Genomic DNA, 18,509 nt, shown 5'->3' with positions numbered 1-18,509 from the left:
ACAAATAACGCAGTTGCCCTTGGATATTTGCCACACAACACAATTAATAACAATATTCAGATTGAAATGATACCATAGCATATGACCTAGTCTCCTCGAGTTCAACACACATCGTTTTTTCGACACACAAACATTGACCAGCAACCAAAGTTCACAAAACGGTCGGTATTACAACAACCAGGACTCACGACACGATGGCACGGTATTCAAACTACACGACATCGGCAATAACGAAAACAGATACAAATGAAAGACACGCAGCAGCCGACTGTGATGTTCGGATTCACTTGGACTTTAGAGTCATCACGTCCCAAGACACCTTGACGTAGTTGTACCGGCCTTTTTTGGTCTTCAAATCCAGGAAAGCCCTACGATGGAGCCTGTGTGTGCAAAGATTCAAGGCTTGGGCAAAAAATAGATCACTCTCGCTGTACCCATCCTCTTTCAAAATCTGATTGACTTTTGCCATCTCATTGGCTTCAGTGATACGACGGGACTTGCGCTCCCTCGCATCTATAAGGATGTTGTTGAGATCATCAAGGCAGTCATCAAGGGAGGGTATCTTGCTACTCTTCTTTTTAATTGGGCTGCAAACAGAATGCTCCCTACATGGATTGAATGCAAATGAACATAAGCAGACGGCATAAGTACGTAATAAACATGACACTTGCCTTCCTAGTTGGCTTCGCGCATCTGGAACGGAGGTTGTAGTACCTGGCTGGAGGGGGAGAGCACGACGAAGTAGATGATGATGCCAGTATGGTCACCGTTGCCAAGGGGCTGACTAAACTTGACGTAGTTCGCTGCTGATGTCGACATGGAACCAAAAACAATGTCAGAGGAAATGTCTGAATGCACAAAGAATATTACAAATCTGTGGTTAAACTTATAGAGGCCTCAGATGGCTAATCACCAATCTTACATGAGTCGAAATTGAAGCACTCAAAGTCTATCAAATCTGAAAGGAACAAAGGGCATCAGGGATAAACAGTTCCGTTATTACGCAGCAATTGATACACATTTGCATTGTAATTCCGATGTAGTTGTAGAAGGGTTAGTATAAGAATGCTGTGATTCCATGATACAACTAAGAGTCATACTTATAGGCTCATAGCAAATGCACAAGGGCTAGTAAACAACAGCTGCATCTCAGCCACAATCATTGGCTTGACGTTAGAGCTTTAGAGCTTCTACTTCAAACATGGATGGTGCTGCATATGCTCTAATGGATGCACTGCTTGAAGCTTTTAAGCAGATCAGTTCACCAACAAAATACTCTAGGTAGCATTAACAAATGGTAAATATCATGCTGCGAAATGAGAATTTGGCATTTACGTGCTCACTTCATGCTCAGATCGCTTGAATAGTTCTCTGGGAATGAAGTAACATTATTATCTGCAAACAAATTGTGTGGAGCCACTAATTATTCAAAACACGGCGGCAGCAATGGTTGAAAGTAGCGGCGATGGCGTACCGGGCGGCTCGCGGAGGTGAGGGGTGGCGCCGTGGCGAGGTGATGCCGAGAATGGGGCGAGGCAGTGCACGCGGTGCTGCTTCGTCGGCGTCGGCGTCCGGGGTGCCGGCTTCGTGGGCGGGTTCATTCCGGCGGCGGACCTCCTGCAACGTGCTCTACCTCCAGGGGCCCCTCTTCTCCCTCTGCTTTAGGCCCTGTTTGGTTTCCATAAGTCAGGTGACTTATAAGTCAGGTGACTTAAAACTAGTGACTTATAAATCATGTGTGTTTGGTTGTAGATGACTTATAAGGCATTTCTCTCCTACCCGTCGCCCTCCCCATCCCCCTTCCTCCCCTCTCTCCTCCCTTCTCCTCTCTCCCCAATCCCCGGGCCGGCGGAGGATGGAGAAGACGGCTGCCATGGTACCCAGATGGCCGACGCCCCCGCCACGGCGACAAGCAGCAGCGCCAGCAGGAGGCGCGGGGCAGAGGTCCCCCATCCCCCGCCCCTTTTCTCCCTCAGCACCAGCGGAGCGGCCGAGGAGGTCGGACCTCCGCCTCCTCGCCGCGCCCCTCCACCGACAGAGGCGGGGGCCGGAGCGGGGCGCCGGGACGAAGCAGTGGAGGAGGTCCGCGGCGGCGAGCGCGTGGCGGCGAGATCCGCGCCATTAACCTCCTCGACGCCGGCCATGGCAGGCCTTGCGGCGGCGCCCTCCGCCCATCCCCTCCATCCCCCTCCCCCCTCCTCTGCCCGGCCGTCCGCGCCGGCCTCGGCTCCTCCGCCGGCGAGGTACGGGTGCCATGCACCATGGTGAGGCGGCGTCTCGCGCGCCGCGGCATCTAGGCGAGGTGCCGGCGTCCCGCGCGCCGCGGCGTCCATGGCGAGGCGTCTATCTCCTCTGCTCCCCTCCACGGAGCTCGGCACGGCCACAACGCGGACTCGGCGACGGCGCGAGATCCTCGCTCCTCGCCGCCGCGGGCGGGGTGAGCAGCGCCACCGCGGGCGGAGGAGGGCCTCACCCCCGGGGGGGAGGGGGGCTTGGCGAGGAAGCGAGGCGAGCCGGCGTTGCGGCAATGAGGCGAGGAAGTGCGGCGGCCGGAGCTGTTGCGGGGGGGGGGGGGGGGCGGCGGGCGGGGGGGGGGGGGATTCGGCACGAGACAGGGCACGGGGAGATAGGATTGGACGTAGGCCCCACGCAGAAAAAGGTGTGGGCCCCACACGAAAAGTGGTGACTTATAAGTTTTAAGTTGGGGTGGAGCAACTTATTGCTTATAAGTTGGGGTGACTTATAAGCTAGGGATGTTTGGAAAAATAAGTCACTTTTTGCACTTTTTGACTTATAAGTTGGTCACTTATTTGGAACCAAACAGGGCCTTAGATGCGGCGTGGAGGGGCGGCGTGAGCACGACCCGCTTCAGCGGGGGCGGGGGCGGGGGCGAGTAGGCGGCTCCCCGGCGATGGGTGCGGTGGGGGAGGGGCCGGCGAGGGGAGGGGCGGCCCCGACGGCGGTGATGCGGCTGCTCCCAACCCTAGCGCTAGCGGCATCCGTGCGGTAGGGGCATGATTCAAGGCCAGCGGATTTTTTTATATAGAATTTCAAGGCCAGCGGCTGGTTCAGCAGACTTCTAGAAAGATATATAAGCTATCTATCTATAAAGTTCATTAAGTCCAAATTAACTTCAATATTTTGAAAAAACAGTTCAACATTTGAGAATAGTACATTCAACATTTTTTACAGACCATTTCAACATCTAAAAAAATAGATTCAACAAATCAAAATCTAGATCAGCATTCTTTTTTTAATCCATCTTCTCCAGTGCCGGCGGGGAGCGGGAGCGGCGGCGTGCGGCGCAGCAGCCGCAGCGCAGCAAAGCAAAGCAGCAGCACAACAGCATGCACAGCAGCAGCAGCATGGTAGAGCAGCAGCGAGCAGCTCGCCCCCTGCAGCAGCAGCGCTGCAGCGCGCAGCCGCAACGGCGCGCGGCCCGGCAGCGGCGGCAGCGACGTAGCAGCGTGCAGCAGCCAGGGTTAACGAAACCGGTGCGGTTACGGTTTGAACCGGTATCAAACCGGCCTCAATTCAAAATTTAAATTTGAATTTAGAAAAATAAAAATTCCCAAACCGGTCAAACCGGCCGGTAAACCAGTCTACCGGCCCCAATTCAAAATTCAAATTTGAATTAAAAAAAATAAAAAATTCCCAAACCGATCATACCGGCCGGTAAACCGGTGAAACCGGTTGCACATGCGATTTTGAATTTGGATTTGAATTCAACCGATTTCTACCGGTTTTCGGTCAAACCGGTCCGGTAAACCGCTATCGGAGGGCGGCGGTTTGACCGGACTGGTCGGATTTGGAAACCCTGGCAGCAGCAGCAGCAGCGCAACGTGCAGGCGCGCAGCGCTCGACGACGGGGCGGCGGCGCATGGTGAGAAAGGGGCAGGAGGAGGAAGAAGATAGGGTTGAGAAGATCCAACGGATGAGATGATTTGCACGAATCTTAAATACTAAAATGTGGGGAAGAAAAAATCTTCCGGAACATATATAACATATATAGAATTTCCGGGTTCAGCAGCCGTTCGGCTGGGCCTGTGCTGCCGAACAGCTGGGCTGCAGCCCAGCCAGTTGAGCCCATCCGAACGGGCCGTAATCTGATCGCGCGCGTGGACGGTGGTGGTCTCGAGCTCGCCTCGAGCCCTCGATTCCGGCGCTGGCCGTCGACTCGACTCTGACTCTCCACCAACGACTCACAGGAGCGAGCGATCGAGCGGATTGGAGCAGTAGATCTCACTCCGCCGGCGCTTTGCTTGCGTTTAACTCCTCCCTCCGGCGAAACCCCAGTCCAACGCCCGAGCCGCCGGGATTCCGCCGCCGGCCGAAGCCGGCCACCTGCCCCGCCAGCGGAGCGGTGAGGATTGGGGGTGGGGCGGAGTCGCGGAGATGCAGAGCGCCACGCGGCTGACGCTGCTGCTGTGCGCGGCGTGGGCGGCCACGGTGCTCTACGGCGAGATGGGCGCCTACTGGGCCTCCTACCTCGCGTGCTCGTGGCCCTCGCCGTCGCTGTCCTCCTCGCCGCCGGTGAGTACGTGAGACGCCGCTGATTTGGGCGTGGTGCGGGGTTCTAGCTGTGGGTTTAACTTGGGATTTCGAGTTGTTGGTCTGGATCCAAAAATTAACGCCGCCGCCTCGATTAAGTTAGGATTTCCTAGGAGTTGCCATCCTTTGCTTAGGCATCGCCCCGGTCGAGCCTGTGCAATAATGAGATTTTACTGGCTTGTTAAATTTGATAAGGCATAAACATAGTGTAATTTTTCCTTTTGGGTGCATTCCATCTCCTGCATTCTTTATCGTTAATCCTTAACAATTCATTGGGCGCACAGTAGTAGAGGGGCTGGGGATGACGTTTTCATTTTTTTTTCATCAAGTCAGAATTTTTTCATGAAATCTTTGTTATCTCACGACCATATTACTTCCTTAAAACTAAATTTCATTCGACCAGCAAGTACCAATTTTGTGCAATTTCATTGTTATCTTACAATCATATTTCTCCCTTGAACTTCTCTTGGACAGAGTAACCATGTGAAGATTGCTGTTGTTGCTGATCCACAGGTACTTCCACTGTTTCATGCAATTGTGCCGTTAACTTAGTTGTAGCACCCAAAAGTTGTTTGAATGTGTGTTGCTCCTTCCTGAAAAAGGTTTTCCTTTGCAGCTTATGGACAGCACCTCCCTTGGTCTTCCTTCAAGCTCAATTGCTCTCCAAGCTGCTGCGTTTTACACAGATTTGAACATGAGAAGGTCCTTTCAGTCTGCCATACTGCCATTCGAACCTGATATGGTCTTATTTCTTGGTGATCACTTTGATGGAGGCCCATACATGTCCGATGAAGAGTAAGGCACGGATACTGAATTCAAATTCACCTTTCATTTGTTACAAGAAGTTCACTTGTCGACATTATATCTAATACTAAGTTGTACTATGAATGTTTGGAACTACTGTGGATGATTGAAAAGATGATGATACAATTTAAAGTGATTTAACTGGAATATATAGTGCTTACAATCAATTATAGTGCATAATGTATACACATAACCTATTTGACTCTTACCAGCAACTAGATGTGTTATTAACTTCCTACGCACAGTTCACAGGTATATGTAGTATTTAAGCAACAACATTCTTATGCATTGGAAAACCCAAAACATTAATAACCATGTTTACTGATGTGTCATGAGGTTAACCCAACAATTGACATGGACTCGTCACTCGTATAATGAATAATATGTCGTCATCTTCATTTAATGAAATCATTCTGCATTTCACTTTGTACTCCCCCCCCCCCCCCCCGCCCCCTAATATGTATTCCAATCCTTTCAGGTGGCATGAATCATTGTTTCGATTTAAGCATATATTCAGCATGAATGAACAGAGAAGAAAGCCACATATACCAATCTATTACCTGTCCGGAAATCATGATATTGGTTATTCAGCATTTTTCTCCGCTCATCCTGAGGTGATTAACTACAGTTGTGTTTTTTTCCCCCCGAACTATCAATTTATTACTTTCTTTAATCTCATGCTACTATTTTTTAAAAGGTATTTTAGCAGGCATACACTTCTAGACAAAACTAGGCTGCCTTTGTGATTAAGATTGTAATTAATTTCTTCTCATCTTTGGGACAAACATCCTCTTCTGGACTCGGTCCTTGTTACTCCAACTCTTGGTGACGTCCCTTACATGAATTTATACTTCTCATCAAGGACAGGAGATCCAGAACTGAAGTTTGCAACATGTTTTATGCCTAGAGTATTGCTTTGTTAATTGCTGTAGTGCCTCTGTTTCTAATTGTTGTGAACAGCTGTAACACCCTGCTCCACCCTGACCCTATTTTTTTCTATTAGTTGGCAAGCCCTACATGGCTTTGCCATATTACTTAGAGGCGTTTTAGATATTTCAAATGTTCTCATTAAATCTGAAGTTTAGCCATTTCTCAAATTTGAGTTGACCTACCATAATTGGAATCATCTAGACCTTAATAAAATTATTATTGCACAGTAGTATCCACCAAAAGTCCTAGTTATCATTGTACCATTTCTTTATTTGTGTAGAGTTCACGAGAAGACACAACAACAACATAGCCTTTAAGGAAATCCATATTTGTTTTTTTTCATGCAGGTGCTGAGTCGGTATGAAAAAGAATTTGGATCAAGAAACTACCAATTTTCTGCTGGGAAGGTCGACTTTGTTGTCATTGATGCTCAAACACTTGATGGTATGTTTCTCCTACTCCATCTATGAAATAAAGAATTAAGGAAATCCAAACTACTCATAAACATGTCATTCATACTTTAGAATCTATATGTATGGCTATTTCTTCATGACTAATGATCTCTGTTCACTGTTTCCCTCTGATGCTTCTGGTTTCTATAGCTAAAGAACTGTTACTATTTTGTTAGCAGGAGCTAAAAAGAGCAAAGAAAGGTCCTCCTCTTGGGAGTTCATTAAAACTCTATCCCCAGGTGTGGTATTATACAGATATTACACGCTATCTACAATTGCTATATCTTCTTCTCCCTCTTGACTATTGTTTCTTTTATTTAAGGTAACACATCGAACCCAAAGGTTCTACTAACACATATTCCACTCTACCGACCTGATAACACTCATTGTGGCCCACATCGCTCTTCACCTTCTATAAATCAGGTATTATCTTGTTCCCTCTAAATGTGCTTATTCTGTGCTGTTAAAAGAAAATCGTAGAATATGCCCCTTTTGGCCATAAGGCTTACATCGTACAATGCACATTATAATTGCCGAAATAAATCTTATTTTTCATTTGTAGCACATTGCTCCAGATTTTGTATATAATACTATGCAATTTGTGGCATAAGCAATTCAATAACCACATAAACAGTTTTCTGATTGTTTTATTCTGTTGCAGAGGGTATCCTATGCTGCATTCGACCAAGGAATCACGTATGTCCTTCCTCACGCTACTGTTTTATTACTTTCAAGTTCACACTCTACTTGGAAAATTATGATCATTGGTTTGATTTTAAATTTAGTTTTGGGCTCCACTCGCCTACCTTCCTTGCCGTACAAGAATTGCTTATGTGATTAGTGATGTCTATTATTTTCACATTCTGGTTTGCTGATGCATTTTCTTTAAAATTACTTCTAGCCATACCAGTTCAAAAGCCACTATTGACTTTCAGAACTTGTTGCAATGTTGGCAAAGCCATAATGATTGACATAAGACAACCTTTTTGTTGCAGCTACCAGAATTATCTCACTAAAGAGACTTCTGAACTTTTGCTAAGCTTGTTGAAACCGGTAAGCTTCTTTTGCTGTTTTAAGAGATGTGTATTATCTTTTCCATATCCTTTAATCTGGTTAATCCCGCTATAGGTCCTTGTGCTCTCAGGTCATGACCATGACCAATGCACAGTCATCCACTCCACTCCTTTTGGGCCAGTAACAGAGGTAAAAGAATTGCATCTTTCTGGTACCACATATTCCAAGTTTTGCATCTAATGGAACTTTTAATGACGCAGCACACGCTGGGGACAATAAGTTGGCAGCAAGGAAATCTCTATCCATCATTTATGCTGCTATCTGCTGGGCCCAAGCTGTCACAGAATTCAACTGATCTGAAACATGAAGTCATAACGAACCTTTGTTTTCTGCCTAAACAAACCCATATTTATATCTGGTAATGATTATAACACACCTGCTTATTCTATTTATTTAATGACCAATTTACAGTGGAACTATATTTACATTTTGTTGTTATACAGGTATATCTGCCAGTTTGCAGTGACCATCCTTCTGCTAGTCTTTTGGCCAACCAATGGTCTGAGCTCTGTTCCTTACATGAATACATTTGTGAGCTTCATGAGGTCGGTAGGTGCTGAACTGTTCTCAAGAACCAAAGAAAAAGATGATGAGGAAGATGGTGAATATGAAATGGTTTTTGATGCGGAAGGGTCCATGCACCTCGTTAAAAAGGCTGTTGCAAAAGCCCCAAGTGCTTGCTCAGACTCCAGAACTGTAGGACGGTATGTGCTTCTTGGATGATGCTTATAGGTACTTCACACAACCGAATCAGTCTTTAACTGTGATTTCCCAATGTCATTGCAGTGGAAGTATTGTCGCAAGGGCGACAGCCGGAAAACACCAATTGGAGCCCGATTCATCTATTCTTGTCGAGATGGGTTCCGAGGTGACATCAGAAGATGGGGCGAAGTTGGCGCGCCCTAGCAAATCGAAAGTAAGGAAGGTGCTCCAACGGCTGTTCCGCGTCATTCAGTCCATAGTTGTGATTGCCGCTCTGAATGTTCCCCTGTACATGATGCTTCTGTTCAAAGACTGGATTGACCATTGAAGTACATCAGAGCCTAGTCCTTCCAGTATTTGATTGATATCTCTAGAGTAACTGCACACGCGAAAACTAATTTGGTTTTTGCTAAGGCGGCAAATAATATATCTATTTAATCTGGGCAATCCTGTTGTTTACTCCTACAAGGTACAATTACCGTTGACTCAAAAGTGACTTTCGTTCGTTTTGACTTTTACCTCCGGGTGGGCGTTGCCCAAAGTCGGCGGCGAGCTTGATGCATGGACGACGGGCACTCGCGGGCGGCGTCGGGGGGTGCTACAGATACAGATAGATATGTTTTGTGTGGGAGCACCTCTAAAAACGATAAAATTCATGATGTTGCCACGATATGGGTCTACCTTATCATGAAATTACGAATCGAAACCTGAAAGAACCACTCCAATCTCCAAACTTCGATGTCGATTTCAATTTTGGGTTTGAAACTTTAGGGGAGGTAGAGACGCCAGGAGAAAGGAAGCGTTTAACCTGCTGGTCGGCCCGGTTGTGACCTCAGACCCTTGTCTTTAGTTCAAATATTTATACTATTTTTAAAAAAATTGGATCGCACTTTAAAATATTAGCACAAATATTTGAATTAAAAAAAATTAAAAGTGCACATAAGGATCACCAATTCGCACGCTAGGATGCGTGGTCGGTGGTCACAGGGCCATCAATCACCAATTTAACAGTTCCAATGTGAGCTAGCATGGTGGTACGGTAGCACAGCACCCTGGAGCGCCGCCATATGCAGGGAGAGCGCGGTTTTTTTTATTTTTATATTTTTTATTTCCGTTTTTTACAAAAAATATATTTTGATTTGGAAAATTACAAAAATATACCCCGGCCGCCCCGCTGCCGGGCGGCAGGGGCTTATCCGCAAAAAAAAGGGCGTACCCAGTGCCGTAGGCTTCCCGCACTGTGCGGGGTCTGGGGAAGAGTTGTCTTTTAAGCCCCAAGCCTTACCCACACAAATGTGCAGAGGCTGGGGCTCGAACCCGGGACCTTCCGGTTACAGACGGTAGGCTCTACCGCTGCACCAAGCCCGCCCTTCTTATCCGCAAAAAAAAAGACGACAAAAAATTGCAGACAGGTCCCTGGGGACCGGCCGCCCGGCAGCGGGGCGGCCGGCCTTATTTTTTGTAATTTAGCCCTTTTCGCGAAATAATTTCACATTTGTGCCCTTTTTGTAACTTTTTGCAGAAATAGACCCTGGGGGTCGGCGCTGTAATATGTGGCGCCGAGATAACACGTCTTGGCGCCACAGATCACGGCGCCGAGGTGCCACGCACGCACAAGCAATATAGTGAATCTTCGAACTTGCCTTTAATATTTTCGGACATTTTCAGGAGACTAGAATACTGTGAACCACACATCAAATATAACGGTAAGAATTAAGAACTAAAAACTGCATTACACAATGTAAACCATAGGAATTACATCATAATACAACGTTAATGAAACACACATCAGACATGCAGTGGCATGGCAGAACCCGTTGCAACTACGGTAAACAGATTCTGAACTAAGCTAACATGCCTTAGGTAATTTAGAAAAACACAACAAACGCAACGATGCAGCATGTGACTAGCACTAGGTAGTACTAGTAGCCGTACCCCCACGTAGCAAACTGCGTTGAGCCTTCTCCGCAATATCCACCCATTGCAGGTGGTGCAGGCGGTGGTGCCGGAGGGGCAGGGCCCTTCTTCTTGTGACAAGGGCAGTTGTAGTAAGGAATAGTGCATGGTTCATCCTGTGAAGCGGCAGCATTGCTGGTATCATCATCTTCGTCGTCTTTGTTACCCTCTCTCAATTCCTCGTAATGGTTTACCTTGCATTCCAGATCAAAGATTTTTATCTGGAGGTACTCGATGAACTCCTGAACTGAATCAATTGGTGCAGGATCGACCCACCTGGTAAAACCACAGTTTTCTGGAGCATCTGAAGACTGCAAAATAAATTTCATGTAAGATATCTCAATGAAGATAAAGAAATAAAACAACCGAGTATTACCCATGCGTGTGGGCATTTGAAGAAATGCCGACCGCCATCCATCCCGTCGGTGCACATCTGCACTAAGCAGTCCTCACCATGTCTGCATTTTGGCCATGGTTCTCTACGGTTATCGTATTGTCATAGAGAAGTTTCATTGGTAAATTCACTCTTGTGTTGTGGCGGAAACTCAAACACTGGTTCCGGAAAGGAATCAGGTCCAAGAGGCCCCTCCCATATTATGGGGTCTCCCTTTCTTCCCCCTTTTCCTTTCCCAAAACCGTAGTAATTCTTCCCGCTAGACCCACCTCCAGACATTGGGTATACAATGAGCTTTGGTGTTTGAGTGCTGCTGGGATTTCACAAACTTCGGAGTATTTATAGGCGCACAAAGGTCTGATACCCGGAGTGTGGAGTGTAAATGGACATGAAAATCCTACATGACAACACAGTGAAGAGGCTAGCTGACCGAACACTGAAAAAGCTAGATTCAATTCTCGAACTGACTACTCGATGCATCTCTGTGCATGCAGAGCATCTAAATGCATGCAGACTCACAGTACTGCATCGCTGCCGCTCGGTCGATCGTGCCTAGATGACGACTTCCCCACTACACACCACAGACCTTCGCTGTAGAATGATAGTTCTGTCGTCCTCGCCCGAGAGACTGCTTTGAAGGTGAGCTGCTGTGGTTACCGCGTTGTCACATCTTTTTGAAATGGTGAAAGGGCAATGCTATTGGGCTGTCGTCTTTTGTCACATTTGTCTGGGCAAACAATGCGACATATGCGAAACCCGTGATCGCCATGCTGAGCAGTGGCAACCTGTGATCTCGTACTCGCAGCTAGATACACTATGGTCCCTATTTTGAGCTATACGAGCGTGTCACGAAGTTTACTCTGTATGCGGTAGTCGTCATCATCGTCGGCGGGATCTCGGCCGCTAACTCCTCCCGCGACTAACTTGTCCTTCATTAAATCACGGAAAAAATTCGCAAGAACTTCCATTATTTCACGAGCATTATGGAACTCACAAACATAACAAGTTCACATCAATAATATCTATAGAAACAAATGACAAGTAAACTACCACAATCATAAACAACCATAATCCGAACAGTCGAAACAGTCCATAATGCCGCCGGAGAAACAAGTGCAAACAACTAACCACCCCTACCATTACGACCTCTCTTACGTTGTGCGTGTACGTGATCTGTAGGGTAGCTATGACGTTTCGGTGGCCTCACGTCTCTGGCAGGACGGCGTAACTGAGCCAGAGGTGTATGCAAGCTGTGATCATCGTCCTGGGCAGGCGTAGCAAACAACCGTGTAAACTCCTCCAAGGAGGCCGCGGCGTTGTCTTCAGACCACCCTACAGATCACAAAAAAAATTTAAGCAACATTCAAAAAGTGAATGCAATTCCGTACAAATTATTGTACGTACCCTGTGTTGGAGGTGGTGGTGGTGGATAGGAAGAAGCTCCTTCATATCCTCCTGGTGACGGCATAGGGTGATACGAAGACGGCCCCGCTCCGGTGAACTGTTGTGATCCTGATTATAAATAATAACGTATGAGCCTTCGACCATAAAACATAAGCAAATAAAATTATGCACCACATATTTACCTAAAGTCCCTCCAGCATGTGGCATAGAGGTAAACTGGGTTCCATGAAATGGAGCCCCTTGCGAGGCACCTGGCCCTCCATAGGGCTGAGAACCGGGGTACCCGTACCCTGTGTGGAGTCGTATTTAAATAATGCATATAAACATATGGATCGATAAATATCACATCATACCTTCTGCATGTCGGTGGTATAAGGGAGGCTATTGCCATGCGGGACCACAAGTAACCGGCGTCGACGCTTGCGACGATCCGTAGGAATCCTCGTACTCCGTCCGCGTACCAAAGGCCTGAAGGAAACCTCGGGCTCTATCACGTTGAGTGGTCCAGGCCTCGAGTTGTGCCGGCACGCTCATCGTAGACCCGCCATGAATCCTCATTACATTCAGTGAGCAATCTAATTCAAGCAGCCTACATGCCTCGAACTGCAACAAAAAAAAACTTAGTATACAAATATTAAAAGATCGAAAATGCCATCAATATTTACTCACCGCCCCAGCTAATGCCTCATCCCTGTGTCGTGCATAGCGATCCTGCGAAGTCACAACATGCGGCTGTGGATGCATGTCAACATACGTCAAATGGCAACGAGTCTTCGGTTCGTACCAGGTCAGGTACGCCCGAAACGAAGGCTCAGTGTGTGGACCGGTATCCTCAGCCAACTGCTCGTCTGCATCATCCCACGCAGCCATCCATGATTGTAATCTAGTGACCCACATTGTCGAGAAAGGATGTCCAGCCCTTGATAAACTGCACGTTAAATAGAAATTAGTTTCACATTATTAGTACATGGGTTGAAAGGCCCTTGTTTGGTTTTGGTAATTGAGTGACAACTTATGTGGACTAATAAGTGTTTATGTTGAGATACACAGGAGATTAGTCCACACAAAGACACTAGTATGAGCAACATGTGCCATGGAGGAGAAATGGCTAAGTGTTGATGCTATGCTCATATAGTGTGATCGAGGAGCTCATTGCATATGAGACATGACATGGAGTTATGTGACCAAAGTGGAGAAGATCAAGACAAGGCTTTGCTTGATGGACCGGTTGCAATGGAGAAGAGCAAGTCAAGGCTTTGAAGCGAGGGACCGCGAAGCGGTGAAGCTTGGGCAAGATTTGGCGCCGATGGACCGAGGCAACGGTGAAGAGCGAGCAAGGTCAAGATCGATGGACCAAAGATGTCATGTGATGATATGGAGTGGATCATATCATTTAAGAAAGATCAAGCCAAGTATTGACTCATGATGATGATCAAAAGGCTTGATGGAGTTTGGTGCTTGTGTGGCATCAATATTTGGAAAGATGAAATGGAATGCGCAAGGCAAAGGTATGACTTGTAGGGCATTTCATTCACCGGTCAAAGGTTTTGTAGAGAAGTGCATGACCAGATTTAGGATAGATGTCCGTACTATCAAGAGGGGCAAACTTGTTTGCATATCGGTCATCTAGTGCCACTTGAGCGATCTAACATTGCGATGTTGCTAAGATCGAGTGGCGTGGTGAGATCAAGTGAAAATCCTTTGAAAATGTTTGTGAAATGCTAACACACATGCACATGGTGTTGTTCACGTGGTTGTGTTGGCACATTTGCAAAGGAGAAAGAGTTGGAGTTGATGTTGATCAACTTTGGGAAGCAAGAAAGGTTTTTCGGTTTTCTCCGGAAATTAGGTGGTCTCTTGGAGTGGAATACTGCTTTGATCCATTATGTTTTGGATCAAGTATTCAGTTGGGTTGTGTAGCCCTCTGAATTAGCTTTCCATAGAGTCCCAGATCACCTAATTTGGACATCGGAGCTAAGAGTTATGGCCATTTTACCGAGGTACACTTCTGCTGGAAATATACATGCGGACGGTCCGCTCAAGGGGGGCGGACGGTCCGCAGTTATCTCGGATGAGCTCGTACAGAACCATTTTTGGCTCTGTTGGTGGTCCAAAATGAACTACGGACGGTCCGCCTTTAAAAGCTGAAACGGGCGTAGAAACTTGGTAGTTCTGTCTTGGGTATCCAAAATGAACTGCGGACCGTCCGGTCCTTGGGGGCGGACGGTCCGCCTCCTACTGAAAATTCTGGGACAGAAACACTGCGGTTTCTGTGTGTGCTCACGTTTTGAACGGCGGACAGTCCGCCCCTAGGGAGCGGACAGTCCGCCGGTCACTTCCAGATTTAGTCAGAGACATTTGCAAATCGGTTGGTTCGAAGTTTTGAACCGCGGACAGTCCGCCCCAGGGGCGCGGACAGTCCGCCCGGGGCTCTAACGGTCAACTCTGACACATAATCATTGCAGTTCTAGCCGTTGGTTTTGAATGGCGGACGGTCCGGTCTCTGTGAGGCGGACAGTCCGCGAAAACTCTATTTTCACGGGATTTGAGTGTAACGGCTAGTTTGGGACCTCCCTCTATAAATAGAGGCTGTGGCCGGCCTTTTGAGGTTGCTGAGCACCTTGGAGACTTGGTGTCCATGTGTGAGAGTGCTTGAGAGCCCTCTACTCACTCTAACTTGATAGTAATCATTTGATCAAGTGAGAGAGCGATTCTAGTGCGAATGCTTTGAGAGATTGCATCGAGTGGCACTAGGTGATCGTGTTGCAAGCCGGTGTGCTTGTTACTCTTGGAGGTTGCCACCTCCTAGACGGCTTGGTGGCAAGAGGCTCCGTTGAAGCCCACAAGAAGATTGTGCGGTGCTCCGGAGAAGATATTGTGAGGGGTATTGTGCTCACCCCGCGGGAGCCGCGAAGAGCAACTCTAGTTGAGCGAGACGTGAAGAGCAACAAGTGGTCCGGCCGGATCATGTGCTAGAGCTCGGTGTGAGCACTCCACGTGGGAGAGTGTGACTTGAGAGTCACCACTATCAAGAGGATCGGCGGCAACCTTGGAGCTTGTCTCAACGGGGATTAGCTTGGTGGCAACCAAGTGAACCTCGGGATAAAAATCACCGTGTCAATCTTGTCTACTCTTCTCGGTGGTTTGCATTCTCCAAATCACAAGCCTTGTATTCACATTCATCTATATCTTGTGCTTGTGTAGTTGCTCTTGCTTAGATTGTGTAGCTAAATAAGTTGAGCTCTTGGATTTGGATTGAGTATCCTTGTCCTTGAGCATCTAGTGAGTTTAGGTTTGGCTTTGTGCTTTTGCTCATTAGAATTGTGTAGGAGCTCCCCCGGTTTGTGAAGTACTAGTGCTTAGACTTGTGTGGCTCGGCATTAGATTGGTTAGGAGAGCTCTTGCTAGCTTGGCACTCCATTTGCTTTCTTGTAAGATCTTTTTGGAGGTGCCTTAGAGTCATAGTTAGAGGGGTGAAGTCTTGGTTAAGTGAATAGTTTCAATTCCGCTTAAGTTTCGGTTAGCCGGCGCAATTAGTTTTAGAAAGGACTATTCACCCCCCTCTAGTCCGCCATCTCGACCCTACATGGGTGCTCATACATTTTTGTTACCTATGATCGTGACGCTGAACATGATCCAACGCTGAAGACACAGGGAAAGACTGGCGTCGATCGAACTGCCTCATGACTCTATCCGGGCAGTGGTCCTCAACTGCAACGTCGTACACCAAAGCTGCAGTAGTCATCCATAGGCCCTGATCCTGTGTGCACACCGAAGATATCCCAAGCGGTGCACGTGCGGCTATAGCCGATGGACTGTATGGCTCCCACACAATGTCTTCTGGGGTCAATCGATCAAATTCGGCAACAAACTCAGGATAAGAACGTCGGGTCTGTACATGTGCCCATGTTTTCTGCAAAAATAAAAATTATGTGTCCATAAGAAAGGTATTGAGGGAACAATGTATGACCATAGTACGCATAGAATATAAATTTTTATCGGGTCCATACCTGTCGAGAGTACCAGAGAGTCCCCATGGTGGGTCTGTCGTCCTCCATGTCACCGTACATATCCGGCGTGTACGGTGACTGGTCAATCATGGGACGACCGATAGCAATCCGCTCGTAAGACCAAAGCTGTAGCAGAATTGGGCATCCCGTTAGGACAGCATTCCTATCATTCTGCCGTAATGCCTTGCAGAGTCCATGATATGTGCATGCAAGAACCGCTGAACCCCAACTATATAAGGGTATCACATCCTCATCTGCATCGGCGATCTCCTGTGCGTAGGGCAGAAGCACCCTATCCACACAGTGCCCGTGTGAGTTGTTGAACATGATGTACCCAAATAACCACAGCAGGTATGCCTCGAGTGATCTAGTCACGCTGTAGTCATCAGCATGGGCTGCCAACAGATCCGGCTGCAATGAAGTACAAACATTGAGAATAAGAAACACATGAGTTATTTCAAAGCCATAAAATACATCAACACATCGTTTTGTACGAAATTGTACCTGAAACTGTAGGAGCCATGACTTGGAAGGGCCTTTCGACTGTGGGTGCTCATTGAAATCTTCAGGATCAATCGTGGTGGCAACACCTGCAAAACGTTCCTTAAGATCCTCCAGCCACGTAGAAGGTATCACGCGGGGCCCGACAGCGTCTCCGGTGATAGGAAGACCAAGCAGCATCGCAACGTCTTGCAGGGTCGGTGCCATCTCCCCACAAGGGAGGTGGAATGTGTGTGTCTCAGGTCTCCATCTATCAACGAGAGCTAAAAGTAGAGACCTGTCTAGCTTCACCAAAGCACTCTCAGCAAGACGAGCCACAGTGAGAAGACCTGCCTCGCTCAGCCTGCATCATATAGTGCTCAAATGTTAATATATTATATAACAAAATGTATAACGGATAAAAACAAAAAATAGACGACATATCACCTGGGCACCCATCGTGGGTCTACAGCAACCAACTCTGCAGGTGGACGTGGACGCAGCACGTTTAGTTCTTGGTGCTGAACCTTCGCAAGGAAGGACCGGTGACCCGAGTCTATTGTTGGGTCCAGCAACGCAGGAGTAACCCCGGCCATACCTACCACGTAAGATCAAAACAATACAATACAATCACACACATCTAAATATTTCTAATATTTCCTTATATTTCCTAAATAATTTCTAAGATTTTCTAACCATTAATAATATTTTCTAACATTTTATAAATTTTCTAATATTATCTTGCAATTTTTAAGATTAATTAATTTCTAATATTTTCTAACATTTTATAAATTTTGATGCATGTACTATATCAACGCTAATCACTACAAGTAACTACACCTAAATGTACCACTAATCGGTCCTAATAATAATTAAAAAGATTGCTAATCTACTATTTCAAAAAAAATAGTTTCTATAATTTTCTACAATTTTCTAACATTTTCTACATTTTTCTAACATTCTCTACAATTTTCTATAATTTTATACAATTTTCTAACATTTTCTACAATTTTCTATTATTATCTTGTATTTTTTTAATTTTCTAATACTTCTCTAACAATTTTCTAGTATTTTCTAATACTAAATCTAACACTAAATGTACTATATCAACGCTAATCACTATAAGTAACTGCACCTAAATGTACCACTAATCACTCCTAACAATAATTGAACTGATTGCTAATCTACTGTTTCAAAAAAATAATTACAACATAATCTATTTATAAAATATAGAAAATTTTAGTTACCTAAAGTCGCCGGCTTGAAAATTCAACAGGCCTTCGCCGCTTTGCCTCTCCCTCACCCCTCCTCTCCCTCCCTCCCTCCCTCTCTTTTCTTTTTTTGGATTTTTAATAAGGCAAATGAGGGGGTGAGAGCCAGCAAGCTCGTACCGGCCGGCCACTTGCTCCTTGTTCCTGAGCTCATTTCAAATTGCATCGTCCGTAGCCACTTCCACTTGCGTGTTGTTTGTACGGTCAAACGCAGCATGCACAGCGCGACACACGACGCGAGCACAGGCACCCTGGATGCCTGGATCTCAACCTCCCCTCCCTGTTTTTTTTTCTTCTTCTTCTTTGCTGCTTGCCTGGCCTGGATCTATCCTCGTCCGCTACGCATTATCATTACCTGTCAGTCACCACCATCGTCCGTATATCATCAGAGATTTCAGCTATAACTAACTCTGTACGTAGCTCCCCTGCTTCCTCCGCTTTTCCCAGCGCAGGGCATCGCCAATCATGTGCGGGAGCGTGA

The 18,509-nt window shown here is 46.7% G+C and overlaps 1 protein-coding gene and 2 long non-coding RNA genes across 4 annotated transcripts; 1 reads left to right on the top strand and 2 right to left on the bottom strand.

The window, feature by feature from the left end:
- LOC120648784 lies at positions 1-2,160 on the bottom strand. Its single transcript, XR_005665086.1, has 3 exons — positions 1,475-2,160; positions 715-1,395; positions 1-605 (listed from the first exon to the last, which is right to left on the bottom strand). It is a non-coding gene; the product is annotated as an uncharacterized LOC120648784 (long non-coding RNA).
- A 1,999-nt stretch (positions 2,161-4,159) lies between these two features.
- LOC120652128 (uncharacterized protein C630.12-like) lies at positions 4,160-8,972 on the top strand. Of its 2 annotated transcripts, none has more exons than XM_039929842.1 (13): positions 4,160-4,533; positions 5,026-5,064; positions 5,168-5,346; positions 5,834-5,969; positions 6,633-6,729; positions 6,914-6,976; positions 7,060-7,160; positions 7,399-7,433; positions 7,733-7,790; positions 7,866-7,940; positions 8,012-8,169; positions 8,255-8,515; positions 8,598-8,972. In XM_039929842.1, exons 1-13 carry the CDS (start codon positions 4,396-4,398, stop codon positions 8,839-8,841), a joined length of 1,584 nt encoding a protein of 527 aa, XP_039785776.1. In that variant the 5' UTR covers positions 4,160-4,395; the 3' UTR covers positions 8,842-8,972. The 2 variants fall into 2 exon arrangements, with proteins under 2 accessions (XP_039785776.1, XP_039785777.1); XM_039929843.1 differs by having other exon boundaries at positions 4,161-4,533; positions 6,917-6,976.
- A 2,890-nt stretch (positions 8,973-11,862) lies between these two features.
- Positions 11,863-12,619, bottom strand: LOC120648783. Its single transcript, XR_005665085.1, has 2 exons — positions 12,450-12,619; positions 11,863-12,375 (listed from the first exon to the last, which is right to left on the bottom strand). It is a non-coding gene; the product is annotated as an uncharacterized LOC120648783 (long non-coding RNA).
- Between the last annotated feature and the right edge of the window lie 5,890 nt (positions 12,620-18,509).

The sequence above is a fragment of the Panicum virgatum genome, chromosome 9K (assembly GCF_016808335.1).
Source record: "Panicum virgatum strain AP13 chromosome 9K, P.virgatum_v5, whole genome shotgun sequence".
Lineage (NCBI taxonomy): Eukaryota > Viridiplantae > Streptophyta > Magnoliopsida > Poales > Poaceae > Panicum > Panicum virgatum.
Note: the sequence above shows the minus strand (reverse complement) of the source record. Positions and strands in the feature narration are given on the sequence as shown.

What these genes read in the sequence shown, in the direction of transcription:
- LOC120652128 (XM_039929842.1), top strand. Translation starts at nt 4,396, where the DNA reads ATGCAGAGCGCCACGCGGCTGACGCTGCTGCTGTGCGCGGCGTGGGCG. An exon ending in CCATACATGTCCGATGAAGA is followed by an intron (nt 5,347 to 5,833) that starts GTAAGGCACGGA and finishes CAATCCTTTCAG; the next exon opens with GTGGCATGAATCATTGTTTC. An exon ending in GCATTCGACCAAGGAATCAC is followed by an intron (nt 7,434 to 7,732) that starts GTATGTCCTTCC and finishes TTTTTGTTGCAG; the next exon opens with CTACCAGAATTATCTCACTA.